The sequence below is a fragment of the Symsagittifera roscoffensis genome, chromosome 2 (genome assembly GCF_963678635.1).
Source record: "Symsagittifera roscoffensis chromosome 2, txSymRosc1.1, whole genome shotgun sequence".
Taxonomy (NCBI): domain Eukaryota; kingdom Metazoa; phylum Xenacoelomorpha; order Acoela; family Convolutidae; genus Symsagittifera; species Symsagittifera roscoffensis.
The window spans coordinates 27,535,479-27,555,603 of record NC_087063.1 but is presented as its reverse complement, the minus strand read 5'-3'; the positions used below and the strand labels follow the sequence as shown (position 1 = coordinate 27,555,603).

The following is a 20,125-nucleotide window of genomic DNA, read 5'->3' as shown; positions in this document are numbered from 1 at the left end:
CAGAATTGAGCTAACGTTTCCCTATCCGAGAGCAAAACTAAGTTTCGGCTACCCGGGTGTTCAGCTATGAAGGTGCATGCCGTTTCGAGCTATTTTGGCAACGAAATTAAAAATTCCTTCGAAAAATTAAAGAAGAATCTTGTTTCCTTTTGCTATAGTTGTAAAAGAAAGTTTTTCTAAATTATTGTACTTCACAACTCGAACTAATTTTAACTCAAAAAGTACAGCATATTTGCTTACAACAAAAAGTGAACATAATTTTACTTCAAATATTAAAACAAATTAAAACAAAAATTAAACCCGTTTAATAGTTTTTTTTTCAAGTTTTCGAAGAAAGTGAGAGAGTATTTTGACGGAATGAACGAAAAATAATTTGGATCTACTTAATAATTGCCCTCCCTTTGGTGTCTACTTAAGAATTGTCACCCCTATTAATAAAAGCAGTAAATTAGCGCTAGAGCTTTGTATTAAGAATCCTAATTTTGCTGCAATCTGATTGGTCGAAAATGCGTTATTTTAATCTACTTAACAATTGCCCCCCCCCCCCCTAACAAAGGAGGGGGGGGGGGGCAATTGTTAAGTAGATTAAAATAACGCATTTTCGACTTCTTAATTAAATCTTTGAGGGAAATCTTTTGTAATTTCTTAAAGATATCAATACCCCTTGAGTTCAATTACACTAAGATATTTTACTTTTGTTACAAAAAAATGAAATATGAAATATTTGCGCTCGTTGCGGTTTTTTCCTTAGACAGCTTTCTAATTTTCTTATTTTTAATTTTCCTGAAAAGAATATCAAAGATTTAAGCTAAATTTGCTTCGCAAACCCCTAAAAGACAGTCGGAACATTCAGAGCCTGGTTTTGCTTCGAGCAGTGTTATTTATTATATATGTTTTTAAGTAGTAAAGTCTTGTTTTGTTCCATAGGAAAGGAAACAAACGTTTATTGGTTGAAAAATCTGCAAAATGTAAATATTGGCTCTTGTTGAATTAAAAAACATTAGAGACTGTTTTATTGGAAAAAGAAGTGTTTTTTTTTGCATAGAGCTGTTGTGGTGGCCTTTTCTCGTGAGCTTAGCGACTCAGCGGTTCGTGTTTTTTTTAAGTTTCGTTCATTTCAAAATTAAACGGTTACTTGTTTTGCTTGTAAAAGGCATTTTATCTCTTCTTGCGATAATTGATTTTACCTTCCATATGTCATATTTTAGAAGCCGCATTTTCAGAAGTATCTGCTCAAGTCTAATCTCATCTAATCCATCAAATAATTGATCTGCCAAATGTCTGCTTAGCTGTTTGAACAATTCTTTTCCCTCTTCCTTTGGAACAAAAAAAGTTACACTCCAATATCTCCCGTACCACGAAGTTTTTTTACCCCCATTGAAACATTCAAATTGGGTGAATTTTTTTGAATTATTTGATTCTAATCCATGCGATTTTCAGGAGGCTAGACAAAAATACGCTTTTTAGTGACTATGCGAGCTCCTCTGAAAAAAGTTTTCACATTTATTGCTTTAATCTTGTCTATACTTATTTGAACCTAACTTTTCCCAATCGACAATTGTTGGATAAATTACCCGACTTTAGTTTTTAGAATTATTTTTTACGCTCAAAGTTACCTAAGCTAACGCTATATTCCCTATACAGATTTCAGAAACAGCAGCTCAACAAATGTTTTGGTAGTCTGATTTAGGATATTGTTGCTATTTCACTCCTGTGAAACCTAACCTACAAAAGAACTTCCGCCCTACCTTTGGACGAATTCATTTTAACTCAAATGTGAGTTTTCTTACAGAACATTAAGATCGCTTTATTCCTTCATAGTATTCGATTTGACTCCATTAGCAAGCATTCTTCGATAGTTATAGTATTTGGTTAGAACTCATTATTAATTATCTAAAAATGAACGATTTTGTGTACCCCAAATGTCATGGTTTCTTAATATTGACGAAAAACGCTCAAAGAGCCAAGTACCATTGTTACATTCTAGAAAGAAATATGACTTTATACGAAGCTTGTCTGCAACACATTCTGAAAAACACATCAAGGAAGGTTGGTTATAATCAATTGATGTTTATTTGTGTTCTAAAACTTGTAATTCAACGAGCAACCCGGGCCCAGGTGCTCGATTTATGTTTCGATTTTCTCGACCAAAAGTCGGTATGTTTCGACCGTCTCGACTAAATTTCTGTATATTTTGATTTTCTCGGCCAAGTTTCGCTATGTCTTGACTTTGTCGACCCAATTTTGGCATATTTCGACTTTCTCGACCCAACAAAAAAGTGTTCGACTTTGCTCGACCCAGTTCAGATATGTTTTGAATTTCTCAACCAAAGTTCGATATGTTTAATTTTCTGGACTGTCTTAAAAAAATAATACTTTGATCGACCTTGCATAGATAGCTTTCGACTGTCTCGATCGAAAATAGGTATGTTTCGACTGTCTCGACTTCACGACCAAAAAAAATTCCAAAGTTTTCTTCGATGGCCAGAACAGCAAGGTTTTCTGTATCAGGAAGAAGCCCTGAAACTACCAGGAGTAAGCCTTCCTCGAGGAAACCCTTCAGAAGGAAGACCCTGAATGACTCCAACTAATTTTTGCTTCGGAGAAGTTGCGCATAACTTAGAAAGAAACTACAAGAAAATCACACTTTTGAAAACACCCCGCTACCCGTGTTGATGTTTGCAATTTATTTTCGACCAAAATCATGCATGCTTCATAAACTTTGATATGTGCTGTCAGCCGTCTCCAGTCAGGCTCGATATGTTTTGAACGACTCGACCCAAGTTGCCTATGTTTAGACTATGTTCGATCGAGGAAAAACGTTTCGATCAAGTTCAACTGAGGACAAACTTTTTGACTGAATTTGACGGAGGAGTTTTTTCAATCGAGAAGACTTTTGACCGAAAAAAAGTCTGACTTTGATTGACGGTTTTGCCGCTGCCTAAAAAAAATGCTTTTATATTTTTTGGGGCCATGTGCAGGCCTTCTCATTGCGGTCTTGTATATGATCAGCAAATTTGCTGTTCTAGCTAACTGCACTTTTAAAATACTTTTATGATGGATATTTTGCTAATGGTTGTTTCGACCGACTCATCTCTTTGTTTCGACTTTGATTTCGACTGTGCTGTAAATTTGTGTTCGACTCTTTTTTTTTCGACCAACTCGACTTTTTCTTCGACTGTGCTCGTCCGGTTTTTAAACTTTTTGATCGAAAGTGAGTACGTTTCGATAGTGTTTTAGTTATCTTTCGACAATGCTCGACCTTGTTTTGACTTTTCCCGATGTATGTCTCCTCTTTCTCGAGACCTTTTTGACTTTCTTGACTTAAGTTTTGACTTTGTCGACTAAAATTGGATATGCTTCGACTGTACTCGACACCTGTTTCGACTTTCTTGATTTTTTAATACTATTGAAAGAAATGAGTAAATTGACAAAAAGTGTAATGTATGCTTTTCAGTTGATTTTTGTGATGATGCTTGATATGAAAAAAAACTATAAAATCTTGTAAAATGCCAACTTCCTTCATCTAAATTTTTTTTTTTCATCGAAATCTCCCAGTTTTGCTTTTATTTTTTTCTTACAAATCTGATCTGAAACTGTTGATATGAAAATTGATGTTTGAGGAATTTTTGTAAATTAGATTTCCAAAACTGAAAAGATTCCTTCTGAAGATTCCTTGTTTCGACTTTGAGTTCGACTGTGCTGTAAATTTGTGTTCGACTCTTTATTTCGACCAACTCGACTTTTTCTTCGACTGTGCTCGTCCGATTTTTGAATTTTTTGATCGAAAGTGAGTACGTTTTGATAGTGTATTACTTATCTTTCGACAATGCTCGACCTTGTTTTGACTTTTCCCGATTTATGTCTCCTCTTTCTCGAGACCTTTTTGACTTTCTTGACTTAAGTTTTGACTTTGTCGACTAAACATGGATATGCTTCGACTGTACTCGACACCTGTTTCGAATTTCTTTATTTTTTTATACTATTGAAAGAAATGAGTTAATTGACAAAAAGTATAATGTATGCTTTTCAGGTGATTTTTGTGATGATGCTTGATATGAAAAAAAACTATAAAATCTTGTAAAATGCCAACTTCCCTATCGAAAACTTTTTTTCATCGAAATCTCCCAGTTTTGCTTTTAATTTTTTTTACAAATCTGATCTGAAACTGTTGATGTGAAAATTGATGTTTGAGGAATTTTTTGTTAAAATTATTTTTTTGCAGCATTAGTCCTTAGATTTCCAAAACTGAAAAGATTCCTTCTGAAGATTCCTTGTTTCGACTTTGAGTTCGACTGTGCTGTAAATTTGTGTTCGACTCTTTGTTTCGACCAACTCGACTTTTTCTTCGACTGTGCTCGTCCGATTTTTGAATTTTTTGATCGAAAATGAGTACGTTTTGATAGTGTTTTACTTATCTTTCGACAATGCTCGACCTTGTTTTGACTTTTCCCGTCGTATGTTTTTACTTTCTCGAGACCTTTTTGACTTTCTTGACTTAAGTTTTGACTTGTCGACTAAAACTCGACACCTGTTTCGTCTTTCTTGATCTTTTTATACTATTGAAAGAAATGAGTAAATTGACAAAAAGTATAATGTATGCTTTTCAGTTGATTTTTGTGATGATGCTTGATATGAAAAAAAAACTATAAAATCTTGTAAAATGCCAACTTTCTTCATCGAAAATTTTTTCCATCGAAATCTCCCAGTTTTGCTTTTTTTACAAATCTGATCTGAAACTGTTGATGTGAAAATTGATGTTTGAGGAATTTTTTGTTAAAATTATTTTTTTTTGCAGCATTAGTCCTTAGATTTCCAAAACTGAAAAGATTCCTTCTGAAATCTTTAGTTTTGCGGTAAGCAAATCTTGTCAATTGATTGTTGCGGATCACAACTTTCTGACGGACTTCATGTATGAGCAGTTTGTGTTGCTCAGTTGCCGCTGAGAATTTAACTGAAATTTTTGAAAAAAAATCGAAAACAATGGGTTTTCGGCCTTTCTTTTGATTTTTTTGACCAAAATCAGGTATGTTTCGACTGTCTCGTCCTAGGTTTTGACACTTTCGGGCTACTTTTCAACTTCTTTGACCAAAAATTCGTATGTAATGACTTTAAGTTAGGCTTAAAATTGCTTCTTTACCGAGGAATTTCAGTCGCAAAACTGCACATGCTCGGCTTTCAAATGTTTTCTTCACGGCTTTGTCGTTTTCTCTGTACTCAGTCAAGCGACATGGTTAAAATTTCAACACGGACTAGATGAAACTATCCCGGGTCGAGGTGCTCAACTTTATTTTTGACTCGAAAATTTGAGCTCGTGCAGTTTTAGGGCTAATGTTCCGCGATCGAGAAGTAATTTTAAAACAAGCGAAAAATCGAAAAATACCCGATTTAGCTCAAGAGAGTCGAAACTTAGGTCAAGCGCAGTCAAAACATAGGTGGAGCACAGACCGGAGTTTGGCCGAGATGGTTGAAATGTACAAATTTTTGGTCGAGAAAGTCGAAACGTAAATCGAGCACCTCGACCCGGGATTTAGCAGGAGGCAGCTGGATCAAAATTGGAGAAGCTAGAATTTTTGTTTAGAAGGCCAAAAGTAGCCATTATATCATACTTAGTTTCAGAAGTGTTCTTGCTGTGGAAACTTGAGTCTACGAGAGTTTGAATTTACGGGCACAAATTATTTTTGTGGCAAAGTGATGAGTTAGCCTTACTTTTTATTTTGCGGTAAAACGACAGACAAAAAAAAAATGAATGAAATACTTGATCCGATTTCAACTAACGGTGAAAAATTTTCGAGTTATTTTGCGCTGATGATCGAAACCAGCCGACAGCAAACTGTTCCGTCAAACATTGAATACTATTAGGTATAAGATATTAAGCACTCAAGGCTTTTTTTTGTCCGTATCATCTAAATCCATCTCATCAGTTTCTAGAAAACTTAGTTTTTTCAGCCAATTTCCTTGACTTATTTGCGAAGAAGTTTCCTCAACAAGAAATCTTTCGAGACAAATTATAATGTAATAACCTTCGGCACAGTCAAAAAGTTTTTTCAAATTTTGTAACTGCTTGCTCCTACCGAATAGTTTCATCTATTGCGTTCAAATTTCAACACTGTAGCTTTGAACAGCTGAATGATAAGCAAAAACAAGTCGGACTGAAAATTCTTTCTTTGTGAAGTCAAAAATTTGCTTCTACTAGATTCCGGGACTGTATACCAAACTCAAGTTTTGCCAAAAAATCCTTAGAATTTTCATGATGAAAAGGTTTAGAGAAAAAATATTATGCACCGCAGATAGTTTGCAGTAGAAATTTGCGCTTTCAGCTTTTTTGGAACAGGTTAGACTAAAAGTTAAATTCTTTTTTCTGCGTTATCAAATATTATCTACAAAATTTTTGATTAATGACCCCAGAGGTGTCTTGAGAAAACAATTTGAATGGGTCTACTTAAAATGGATGTTATAAAAGAGACGCTTTTTAAAAAAATTCAATTAAATTGTTTCGATTTTTCAGATAGTGTTTTAAAAACGAATTTCACTATCACTTAATCGTTGTTTTAGTTTTTAAAGGGGCGGCAATTGGTATCTAGTTGCCTCAGGAGCAAACAGTTAAGGAGATCCAAAATAAACAAGACAAGATTATTTGGGAGAAATATCTCCAATAATTTTTGATTTTTTTTCAGATTCTTCAAGGGTCTGCTGTTATCAGTCCAAAATTTTTTTTGAAATTTTGATGAGTTGTGTTCCGAATGACTATTTGAGAGACAAAAAACGCAAAAAAATATGTTAAAAAAGATCAACATGCATTTGCTATTATAAAATCATAAAACTTATATACAAATTTGCTCGTTTAGCACAAGAATTCGTATTTTATATAGAAACTAGCCCAAATTTAAATAGACCCAACCAGAACTCAAACCGCATAAATTATGCATATTTTACCTCAGATGTTTGCAGGCTGGACTGTGCGCTTTTAACATTCTAAACTTTCCGGGTTGACCAAAATTTCTCATCAAACAATTTACAAATATGAAAACTTTCATACAATTCCATGCAAACAGAAAATTGTATGAAATCTCTATGATAAGCAATTTTCCAGATATGAAATAGAACGAAAAAGTTGATTTATTTTCTAAAATTAGTTTCTGCAAAACTTTGGGTTGTGATCGTAACCGAACGCAAGTTACAAACACAATGGTTACTCAAAGCACTAAAGGTTGGACTGGTCGTGCATTTATAATGCATATAAAACAACCTAAATTGTCTTGGAGCTGTTTTTCACGAATGATATAACGTAAACAACAAATTTTAAAATTTTGGCAAATTTTTTATTGATGATTTGTTTTAAAAATTGAATTTTTAAATTGTCAGATATTGATCAAGACATACATAAACCTGCTATACAAAAAAATAGGAGCTTTTAGCGTTTTGAAAAGGCTATTAAGCGAAAAGGAAAAAGTTTTAACATTAGTGTATCCAGGACCTTATGCACACAAAAAACTACATTTTTGTTTGAGTGCAAAATTTCAAAATTTGATTTGAGTTTAAAAAAAACCAAAACAAATTTTGGAGCAATTTCAAAATTACTTGGAAACATTTTTGTGTTGCGATCAAAAAACTGCTAGTCATACAATTTCCGTATATGAAAATTGTATAATGATCATTTTTTTCGAAAACAAACACCTCGGTTTTTTCATCACCAGACTGTTTTGTAAAAATCAAACAGCCGCAGAATTCAGTTTATATCTTTTTTCAACTATTTTTCGCAATTTTACGAAAATTGTATGACAAGCATTGTTCTATGCACTCGATGTATGGAGTTTTTTGATAACCATTTTCGGTGTAAGGAGGTCAACCCGGGTTGTAAAATAGGATCACACGTGGATTTTTTGGGTTTATAAGTGCGAGCGAATTAAGCTGCTGTAGCAATAAACAAACGTGTGGGTAAGCCAAAACACGTAATTTTCATGAAATTTTCACAATAAAAACAAGTTCTTTAGTTTGTCAACATTGATTGTATAACGTAGTAATTAGGAGACGTTTAGAGTTGCTCAGCACATTTTCATCTGTTTGCCTCCAAAATTTTTTGAAAACAATCTGGTTCCTGCTCGAATACCGGGTTGACAAAAAATGCTTGTCATACAATTTTTATATATGAAAAAAATGCTTGTTATACTCCTTCAAACAAAATCATAGACCAAAATTAAGTGTATGAAAATAACAAAATAAGCATTTTACCATACTATGAAATTTTAAAGCTAGCATTTTTTCCATACTCTGAAATTAATATTTAAGCTTTTTCATCAGTCTCTTTATGCCCAAAATTGTATGAAAATAGCATGATAAAAATATTTTCCATTCTATGAAATTGTATGATAAGCGTTTTTCCATAGTATGAAATTGTATGATAATCATTTTTTCTATACTATGAATTTGTATGACAAGCATTTTTCCATACTATGAAATTGTATAATAAGCATTTCTTCCATACTATGAAATTGTATGAAGGAGATTTTTTTCAAATTATAAAACTGGATGGAAAGCTTGTTATATTGTTGAAACCTGGCAAGTAGATTAGAGGCAAGTAGATTTAAGACCCGCTCATGAAGCGTGCCATCTCTGAACAATGGAGAATATCGATAAACATTAAGGTTGGAAACTCGACTTCCACTAATTCTCCGCAAAATTGAGACAGCTTAAACCTTCTAATCTTATCAGGACTACGCCGAGGGGGAGCCTAAAAATTTTTTCTTAAAAAACAACAGAACATGAAATGAAAATCGCTGCCAGACGAGATCAACATTCAATCAGCTGTCGAGACCAGTATCCACATCCAAGTCGTATTTAGCATTCAGAAAGTCTCTGCATTCAGATATTCTATAAAAAATTAATTCAAAACATCTTGAACAACGGATATGGAACATCTCAAAACACTACTTATATATTGTAAATTCTTCGCTCGTCATTAAAACCATCTTTTGAAGCCACCATAGGAATCATATATGAGCCGATCCTGTTGAAAAATAACTAATCGATGGCGCACAGAAACACCATATTAAACAGATTTACAAGGTAAAAACTATGCAAAAATGCGTTCCTGGGCGCCATTGTTTGGTTCATTTTCGACAGGATCTACTCACATATGGTTCTTATGACAACTTTTCGACTTTATGGCTAGCAGTTTTTGACGGATTTGCTTATTACCATCTGAAAAAAATCCAGAAATCAAATTGCAAAATTTTTTCACTTTTTGTCTTTTTTTTTGCGAAAATATACCGGTTTGGTTTTTTTTGCCAGTTGTCTGCTATTGTTAAAATTTGGATAATTAGCGCTCAATATATGTTGTCCTATTTATTTGAAAACGTAAGCGGCGTAAGCGGCGGAACTGAGGCAGGCAATTTGTTTTCATTATTACGCTGGTGTGCTGTTTTGGAGGTATAAAAATAGAAAAGATATAGAAAATAGAAAAGAGTACCAGTCTGTGGAGGATATAAAGTTGAGATAAGTTTTTTTTTAAATGTTGTTTTTTATAAAAACAAAAGAACAAGAGAAGATCAAAAGTTCCAAAAAAAATATTAACAGGCACATGTACGTCTTAGAGTGAGAAGCTTTAAGCGCATCTTTTCAGCTGTTCTGATTTTGAGAAGTAATTATGGGAAACGCAGTTAACAAAAAAATCTAAATTATGAAATTCTCGTGAAAACCCTGAAAGTTCCGAGTGTCTCTAAACTGATATGCAATAATTGTTTGTGAAAAAACCAAAAATTTTGGACAAACGTCAGAAGTGAAAACTTGAGTGGTACAAAAATTATTACAACCGATTAGCTTGCCTCAGTCAAACATGGAGCAGTTTTGCAGTTCGGGAAAATTTGCGACGCATAAATACACAGCGTTTCACTTTCAGCATCATAAAAAAATCTTCACAGTGCGCACATACTTGTACAGAGCTATCTTCCAACCCCCAGAACTGCACAAAAAATTAACCGAAAATATAACATCCTATTAAATTGAACTCAGGGAATCGATATCTTAAATGGAGTAGAAAAAAATTTCTAAAAAAATTGGACTTCGATCGCCTAAATTGGAAAGATCAAAAAATCAACTAAAGGATATGTGTTTGCGTGTTTCTTCGAAAGTCTGAACAATTATTGCGTTAAGTTTCAAATATAAATCTTCGAGAAAATACTAGATCAACAGTTTTCATTAATGAGAAAGATTTTTACACATTTCCATAAGCTTTTAAAATAAAATGAATCAAAATTAAGCTAGCCATCAATCTTTTATGCAATTTTTTCTTTCGAACAATATGACAATATTTTTATTTCATAAATGTCGAAAAATTTATGGAAACAGTCGAAACAGTTTAAAAATTTCTAGAATTGTACTTTGAAAAAAAAACTTTTAAAAAAAAGTCTTTTATTGGGTTTGTGTTTGCTTATTTCCAGATGGACTGTGAACCGTTCCGGGAAGACAGGGTGCCGGACTTCGACAAGCACTGGCTCTACTTGATTATCCTCTTTATCGTGTGCATGAGTGGAATCCTAATGAATCTCCTGGTTTTAATAGTCAGTCTAAGTCCCAGGTCAGTTATAAAAGATAATAACCAACCGGTTAAGAAGCAATAAGTGTGTTGTTTTTTGTAGAATGTTTTTTGTGGGCACTTTGGAATAATTATTTTTGAGAGCATTTTTGAACAATTCTGATGAAATGAGGGCGATCTGACATCGGTTTTAGAAGAGTTTTGAAAGCTTATTTCCAAAAATTTGGTTTGGTTAAACTCCGCAGAAAACTTACCAAGAGTTTTCTTCTTTCAGAAGTTTTTCGAATTGACAATTGAAACTTTTTTTAAAATTAGTTAATAAAACTTCAAGCTTCGCCCATGAGGCACGTAGCATAGTGGTAAGGCGTTCACTTTGTGATCATCAGCTTGCGTGATCAATCCCCTGCCATGGCAATAATAGTAAGGACGATCTCTCACTCTCACGTAACATCTAGATGCAGGTCTATCATAGCCTGACAGATAACGACTGCAAGGTATCACGCGAAAGTTTTAGACGCAAAAACCAGGCTTGAGCCGCAAAAAAGAGCTATGCTGAACATAATACCTCAGACTGGAGTTTGGGAAATAAGAGAAACGGGCTATGCTTAGACATACTGCAAGGTTTTCCCAGATCCTCTACGAATCACAGAGAGGCGTTTTATATTTAAGCTCCTCCCCTTGAAATTGCGGATGCTGCTGTTACATGTTGTTTTTAGACAACAAGATTAGATGCAATTCAGAAGCACTTGGAAAGGATTTGTTTGGCAATTTTTTTCAACTATGATACAATTTCTCGGCAAAAATATCCAATCAAAATTTTAAGAGGCAGCTGTCATATTAACTCAGCAAAGCAAACTTCTCAGATGATGTTACCTTTAAAATAAGTTTTCTCTTATTTATCAATAAATCACCAAAAGATCCTAGAAATAATTTTTCTCTTATTTCCTTCAAAATAGGTATTTTCTTATATTATCAACAAATCACCAGAAAACTCTGGAATTAGTGCAAATCAAAATTTTTAAAAGAATCTGGCTTCTTTTCTACTCTCCCTTTTAAATTCAATTTTGAACAACTTCTTTTACGTCATAATATAATGAAAGTTGGCGAACAGACTGTGAACAGATAGATTTGTTCTTTATACTTCACATAATAACATCACTCGTTTAGCCGTAATAAAATAACTTGGCTAAAAATAATAATTTGAAAGATAAGGGATTTAGAAGAGCCAATTTTGCGATAATTTGTATGAGCCAATATAATTATTTACTTTGTAAGAACGAAAGATCTGGAATTCTGTTTTAATTTTCGGACTTTTTAACTATTTTGCAAATTGGACAAGGTACAAAATTCGCATATGCATAGCTGTTTAATACAATCGGTAAATTTGGTGATTGTTATTAGGTACTATTGGGAGTAGTAAACCAAATCTAAGTTTCTTAAAAAAACGAATTCTGATGCAATAATTTGATAAGAAAGGAAAAATTAGGCTTTTGGTTTTATACAACATTTGATTTTGTGTAATTCATCTAGATGGGGTGGCTACAATTTTGCAGTTGGGGGGACTCTTCTTCATCCCCACATTTGCTTTTTTTTTACTAACTAAAATAATGTTTAAATTTTTTGTCCGATTGTTGTGACAAAAATTATTGTCCGATTGTTATGAAAAAAGACACGAGGACTAAACAAGCCATGACTAACATCATTGGTCTTCATAATTAACCTTGCAATACCAACTGTTATGCAAAAAAAATGATGTTCGTGTGAAGTGAGGGGTGGGGGAGGAAAATATCTAGCAAATTCTACCGGCGATGAAGTTTCATGGATAATACTCGATTATTATAGATTTTCGTGTCTCCATAAAAATATTAAATAGTCGGTTACAATGGACTTTTAAGAGTAAGAGCCTAGGTTTTTTAAATAAAATTTCAAATACTGCAATGGTTAAATTGTGTTTCAAAATTGACTACAGCAAAAATGTGTATTGTTTTCTACTTCTCACTCTCCCCCTAATTACTTACGCTAACTACCACCTTCTACTCCCTTCTTTTACCACCACCTCCCCTCCCCTCCCCCGTCACTTACTCCTCACTTGCTATAACCGTAAAAATACGTAAAAAATAGCGTAAACGCGTGACCGCAACCCCGCACACATACAAACTTACAGGGGTTGTCAAGTCGTTGTGGGAGGAGGGAGGTTCGGTGCGTGTAAGGGTAGGTCTGGGGGTAGGTTTGGTGGGGGTAGGTGGGAAGTTTAGGTGGAGGTGGGAGTAAGTGTGCGGATAGATGCGAGGAGTGGGTGGGTAAAACTTTGTGTATGTTCAACTTGGGTGTTAATATTGAGAAGATCTGAGTTTTAACTGCGAGATACATGATTTTGCAAAAATTAATTATATTCGTATAGGTTTACAAAACAAGTTGGCTGTAATACAGACAAAATTGCAAACTTTGCTGATAACTTGGAAGAACATTATAGAGATTGCAATCTATTATAAACCATTAATTAATGGATTATAATCGAGCGCCTGGTCCCAAAAAGTAATTATAATAGATTAAAATAGCAGCATTCTCAGCAATGCGACTGACCAACCCTAAAGCTTAAGTTTTGGCTGGCTGAACCTCTCAAAAATTTTGTCTGACCGACTCTAAAATATTTCTTAAGGTGGCAATATGAACTTTGGCACCAATATATACTGATTTTGAAGAAGAAACGCACCAAAAAACGCAATTTTTTGGTCAAAGAATTACAAAAAGTGCCTAAAAGTGAAAAATTTTGTCAAAATAGGGTGATTAGATATGTTGATTTGGGAGAGCGCACAAAATCAGTTCGCTCGTTGGTCGATAAATGAAGTAAAAAATGTTTTTTTTTTTTTGAAAAAACGCCCATCAACCTCTCGACAAAATCCTACATCTGCCCCTAACACTAATTATGAATATAAAAGGAAGGGCATAAAATGGCTTGAAATAGCAGCCAGAGTCTTCTCTGGTTTTTATGCCTACTGTTTTTTTAGATAGTTAAATCTAAACTTGTCCGTTATTATCTACCAAAATTTTGAAAAAATGATGTTGTTTTGGGCACCCTTAAAATCAACCTAAATGAAATTTTTTTGTAAATTGATGCTTGTGTCATGCAAAAAAAATATATATTTATATTTTTAGTTTTTGTGGAAAAAAGCAAAAAATTGTTTTCGAGGCCTTTTCTTTTCAAAAATTTTAGAACTTTCAAGTTAAGTTTTTTTCGGAAGTTGTTGCCTGAAGTTTTAAGTAAACTAGGGTTTCCGACATAGGGTAAGAGGCGGGGTTGGACGTTCCTTTCACTGTTATTCACTACCCCTTCACCCCAACCTTTTTTTGCCCTGAATCTGATGTCAAAAAATAATTGACCTTGTGTTTTGTTAAGTTTTGGGAGTTGTAAAACTGCCAAATTGGCGAAGTTGCGATAATGAAAAGTTACCAGCCGCTTTTTTGTCTAATCGTATAGCTTTGGGGTGTGTTTTTTTAAATCTAATTGTAGTTTTGAGGTGTGTTTTTTGTCTAATCGTACGTAGCTTTTAAGAGCTCAGGTATCCTTCCAAATACACTTGAGCTCAGCAAATAGATGCAAATATAGCGTTAATTAACGCAGAACTTATCAATCTTCACTTGACATTTATGGGTAACAATTTTTCAAAATCTTCAACGTTTTTATCAAAAACTACTTCAAGTACAAAAAACGCCAGTGAGAAAAATCAAGACTACGTCATTGAAGGAAAACTTTAAAAATGTATTGGATTTCTCTATAAAAATTAATTTTAACTAGAAAAACTTCTTTTTTAGCACTTCTACTTTCATCGCAAAAAGCTATTACATTTGACAGTTCATGCTCTGAATACTTTTAACAAAAAGAAAACTTTTTTAAAATCGTCATCTTGTTTTTCCCCACCAATGCTATTAAACACCGTCCAATACTCTCGGTTTTTCTTCCTCTTCTCCCACTACCAAATATAAAGGACAAAGGAGTGTGTTTAGCCTCTTGTATCCTTATAGTAAGACAAAAGAAGTTTGCCTCAATTCAATTTGGAACAATTTAATCTGCCGCTTTCACATATATCAAGAACGAAAAACAATGCGTTCTAACATCTCGGTTAGCAATTCAAACCCTCATAATCTTACTCAAAAGGGTCACTGGCGTGTTTGTTCCGACTTTCGTAATGAAAGTAACGGAATATTTATGCTCGGGGTGTTTTTTTCTTCGGATAAATTTCGACTTTTCAACTAGCCAATTTTGCTGGATTTTTTCTAAATGTCATTCAAAGGGTTTTGTTTTCCCGAGCTTGAACTTGAAAAGATATTTCACTTTTGATCTTTTTTCGTGAAATTATGGGGGTTTTAATCTTTCGATTGTGGTCAATTTGGGACAATAAAAGCGCGATATATTTCGCTCTAATAACGCGTAAGCGGAGATTTATTCCGTCTTAGAAACTGTTCCAAATTGGTTGACGGAAGCTTACTTGCCATAATTGCTTTGTTACTAGAAACAAAATCTATTACTTTGGACTTTATATGGCGTGTGGAGGGATGTTTGCTTAAAAAATCTCATATTTAGAAAAACTTCATTTCATTTTATTACCTTCATATTAATACTGCTCCACAGACTTTAACAGGCTGTCGAAGTTCTGATATTTTCTATGGAGCCCAAATGTCAAAAAAAGTGTCAAAAAAACGCCAAAATTTTATTACGAGGCATAATTGCTTTGTTACTAGAAACAAAATCTATTACTTTGGACTTTATATGGCGTGTGGAGGGATGTTTGCTTAAAAAATCTCATATTTAGAAAAACTTCATTTCATTTTATTACCTTCATATTAATGCTGCTCCACAGGCTTTAACAGGCTGTCGAAGTTCTGATATTTTCTATGGAGCCCAAATGTCAAAAAAAGTGTCAAAAAACGCCAAAATTTTATTACGAGGCCAAACTGTGCATTTTGTGTATTGTAAGCGGATTCCGCAACAAGGACGCTCGCTTCGTTCTTCTTTTGTTCTTTCATTTTCTTTGATCGTTCCGGCAAAATTTTAACCTGTTTACTGACTTGTCTATGGAATCCAGGAACATACAGACACAAAACTGTGCGCCAATCCAGTGCCCAGTTTGGTTTCGTAATGTTGACTGAAATAAAGAAAAAAAACTATCTGGGTATAATTATTCTGACCGTTATTCTGACCGTTTTAGAAAATTGCACTTCTACCAAGAATTCACGGCGTCTAAATTGACTTAAATTTGACATTTTGCCATTATCAAACCCTCATAGCTGTACTAAAATGATAGGAGGAAGAAATTAATTTTTCATGGTTGAACGAACTCAAGATTTCAATACCCCAAGATTTCAACAAATAAAAAATGATTAAAAAACAAACAGAGCCCGGGAAAAACACACCCAGCGCAAAGATACCGTCATTTTTTTCAAAAGTAGGAATAACAAAATGTTTTTACTAATATTAATTCTCGGAGTAGGCTCAGATTGTGATATGTCAAAATTTTTCCAGGCCATTCGAATTAAGTCTTTGTGGGTAGCGAAGAGCTTGAGAAAGGCCACGGAGCCTGGTTTATAATTGAAAACTGAAGAAAAAATAGAGAGTGTTAGAAAAAATATGAAACAATAGAACCAGGGGCAAATCTAGATTTTTCTCGAATGGTGGGGGGGGGGGTGGATTTTCAAAACCAAAATAATTTTCCGAGCCCTCCCAAAGCATTCAAAAGACCGCGACAAATTTTGAAAAACAGGCCAAAAAAGGCATTTTTTAGGTTTTTTCTGGAGTATATTTTGGCGCCCAAGGCTCCTTTATGAAAGTTTTAGGGTCCGTCACCAAATATGGATATCTCAAATTAGTACAAAGGGGAATCCCTTTGGGTCGGTAGGGGGTAGAATCCGCCCCTGAATAAAACAACTATTCATGGGCAGATTCCCCGCCCCCCTTAATCCGCCCTGAATAGAACAAATGATACCCTCAGCGCTCGTTATTCAGAATGGTTTGATCTAATCAAAAGAAATACTAATGGAACAATTTTGATGAAGCAGATGACATTTCTCAACCAGATGTTTTTGAACCCAAATCGGACCCTCAAAAAAAATTTAAAAGAAAATTGAATTCTCCATGAAACGAACTTTTAGATCACCAGATTACAATATACAAACACAATACCCTATGCATACTCAAGTTTACCAATCCTAAACAATGAAAAAGGAAATATCATTACCATATTCTATACAACAACATAAAATTAGTCCAAACCACTTCTCTTACTCAAAAACCCACCACAACAGAATCACTCCAAATGATAATGAACCCTTGCCCCATGGGTAAATCATCCATCAAAATAAACAAAATACTAAATACTTTGGCAGTAAAATACCCTGAAAATTCAATTACAGGCTACCTAAATGATGTTTCTGCAAATTTAATTTTAAATATAGGTCCGGAACGTATAAACACAATTCTTCATCAAAATTGGATTCACAGAATCACAGTTTTGATACAAACCACACTCGATGGAGTAGCTCAAAAACGTTTTTCATTTCAACTAAGAGAAATCGAATCAGACTTGAAACGTTTCTTACAAGGATTTTCAGAACGGTTTGACTTTCAAAGAAATACACAATTACCAACTACTTTTATTTAATGATATCCGCAGACCACAACACGAAACTATGAAAAAACTCGCAGTAATAATAGAAAAAGTAGTACACAAAAGATACTTTCTTAAAACACGTAATTATGAAAAACGGAAAAAATAAAGTTTTCAATGATGATTTTCACGCCACTATTAGGAAAAAAATCACTAGAGAAAAAGCGTCACATCCCTCATCAACGCGTGGACCCGATATAGATTTTCAAAAACTTGTAGGCAAATTGAAACAGATAAAAGTTACAAAGATAATTGAAGAGACGAACTTTAAAATTACAATTCGTTTCTCAAACACAAACAACTACCTTACATATAAATAACATACAAGAGTAAGATAATGAATTAGCGGAAAAAATAACAAAGTGTTTAGTATATATGAAAAAACGCATCTTTTTTAAAACAAACGGTTTAGATTTTGTAGAAGATACAGATACAGCGTCGCCGAATGCAGACGATAACAACGAGACAAACAAGCAAATCACTAAAACACAAACAACCAAATAAATTGTCCTATGAATACAAGAAAAAACACCAAAGTTTCCCAAAGAGGAAAACTCCAAATAAGAATAATTCCGGAAAATCACTTCAATCTAACTATAATATCATCAGATTAAAATCAACATGAAATCATTACTTTCAAGGAAGATCTCCAGAAAGAAGAAATTCTCAATATATTAAACAAAAAAGATATAGCCGTTCTAATACTCGTGATAGTCAGTGCAGAAATGACAAGTCAACATCAAACTCCAACAGATATTTTTGTTCTAAAAATAGTAGTATACTCAAACAATCGCAACAGAAACTACTAAAACGACCGGTTGTAAAAATTTTTCAAACAACCGCAGTAGTCATTATTCAAATGACCGTTCAAAAAATTCTTCAAATAAAAATTATAATTACAGAATTTAGAACAACACATCACGAGAAAATTCCAGTTTTTGTAGAAGAAGAAACAATAACTATCAAAATAGACTTGACGAAGTTTTTCTCAATCGCCACATTGAAACAATCACAAAACTCAAATAGGCAATACCAGAATCATAGAAGTAAAACGCCAAAACACCAACGACAATTTAACCGGGTAAAATCTACAGCTGAAGCAACCTCTGACCCACTAGGAATGGAAAAAAATGAAACCTCTGAATTTCAGTTAAGCCATACACACGGAGATAGCACAGAGTGCGACAGCGAAACCGAATACACGCTAACGATTAACTTGTTGAGAATTGAACATGAAACCCCCGTTGATTCAGGTCATTATCAAAATGAACACCCTGAAAAGAATCCTAAAGATTCTATAACAAGTCAAATCACAGACATACGCCCTTCCCACAACGTAAATAAGAAAATATAAATGCAAATAATCTAAATCAAAAGCAGCTATCAAAATACCCCAACCAAAAGAAAAAAATGGACGGTACCACTTTAATTAGAAAATCTAAAAAATCAAAGTTTTTAATATCCAGACTTAGAAACAGATTTTTTAGTCATCTCACGCGCAAAATCAAATGAAATAAGTATAATAACATGAAATGAAACTCACTCACCTCACCCGAACTTCATACTTCAAGGTACATTAAGTAAAGTGGCAACAGTACATAACACAATTTTTTAAAACTATGGAAAAATCAAAAAATCTCCAACCGACCATAAGCACAAAAAAAAAACGATTTTCTAATCAGACACTCTAAAGAATTGTTTCCAATTACAGACGTTGAACATAATAAACTAGGTATACCATTTATTACTAAATATATTTTAACCAACAAAATAAAAAAAATTGCAAATCAAAGATAAACCACACGAAAAAGTAATACTTCATTAATGTTATTCCTAAGGTTGAACAGGCAACCCCTCTTCTATAAAAACTCTTATTAAATCAATAACCAACAAAAAAAACATTTTAGGTCATTACTTATTTACGCATATAACTTTCCCATTGCTTAATTTCAACAATAATAAAAACAAAAGAATTCAAGTTTGCAGTAAGAATTTACACAGACAGCAAATAACTACATAATTTCTCATTTTTTATCATTTTTTATTGATTGTCAAAAAAATCACTATGACATAATTCTAACCTGAAAAAAAATCACCCTTAAACCTATACCATGCTCTCTATGAAAAAAAAACAAAACCCAATTGAAAAAAAAGAACGAACTCCACAAAAGAATAAAACAATTCCATTATTAGAAAAAAAAAAGATTTTAAAGACACAATAAACTTTGCAGGACCATTAGATACGAACAACAAAGCAAATATACAAATAACAAAAATTTTGACCTAAAAAATTTTATTGATAATAATCCCTTAAAAAATAAAAAAAACACTAGCATTTTTGTTACCATTACTGTTCACCTCAGAAGAGAACGACTTTAAAAACATTAAAATTTAGATTCTATTTTTTTTTAGCTAACTAAAAATCTTGGCACTAATAAAAAACTAAAAATAAAAAAAAGCAGATACCACTATTCTAGGAAACAAAAACCCAACTTCGATATCTTCGAAACTTTAATAACACAGCATTAAATGAAAAAAGCGACATCTTACAAAACCTTTAGATTAAAACTACACCACTCTGATTAGTTTCTTTGTAGTACCTTTTTGGAACCTGATCTAAACTACATTTTATGATTGGATAAATTAAATGTTTTACCAATGTAAAGTATTTAATATTAACCAATCATGATCCATCTAACTAACAACCCACTTATTTGTAAGTGCTGAAGTTACTTGTAATTTCAGCACCAGAGAGATTTGAATTTAACTTAGAAATTAGTTGGACTCTCCCGAGCACTTCAGCAGCCGCAATAAACCAGTATACCCTAGATCTATTGAGCCTAGCAGAGACTAGTTAAACAACCTGAGACTAGATAGTATAAGAGTAAGATTAGGATCGGTATTAGACTAAGAAGTTGCACGAATCTAT

General features: G+C 33.4%; 1 protein-coding gene across 1 annotated transcript in view; it reads left to right on the top strand.

Moving 5' to 3' along the window:
- Positions 1–1,055: 1,055 nt before the first annotated feature.
- LOC134839783 (uncharacterized) overlaps positions 1,056–20,125 on the top strand; it is a 79,846-nt gene continuing 60,776 nt past the window's right edge. Inside the window, exons 1-2 of the mRNA XM_063855405.1 lie at positions 1,056–2,049; positions 10,440–10,576. Coding sequence (XP_063711475.1) covers positions 1,900–2,049; positions 10,440–10,576 — 287 coding nt within the window. The 5' untranslated portion in view covers positions 1,056–1,899. The remainder of the gene's footprint in view (positions 2,050–10,439; positions 10,577–20,125) is intronic.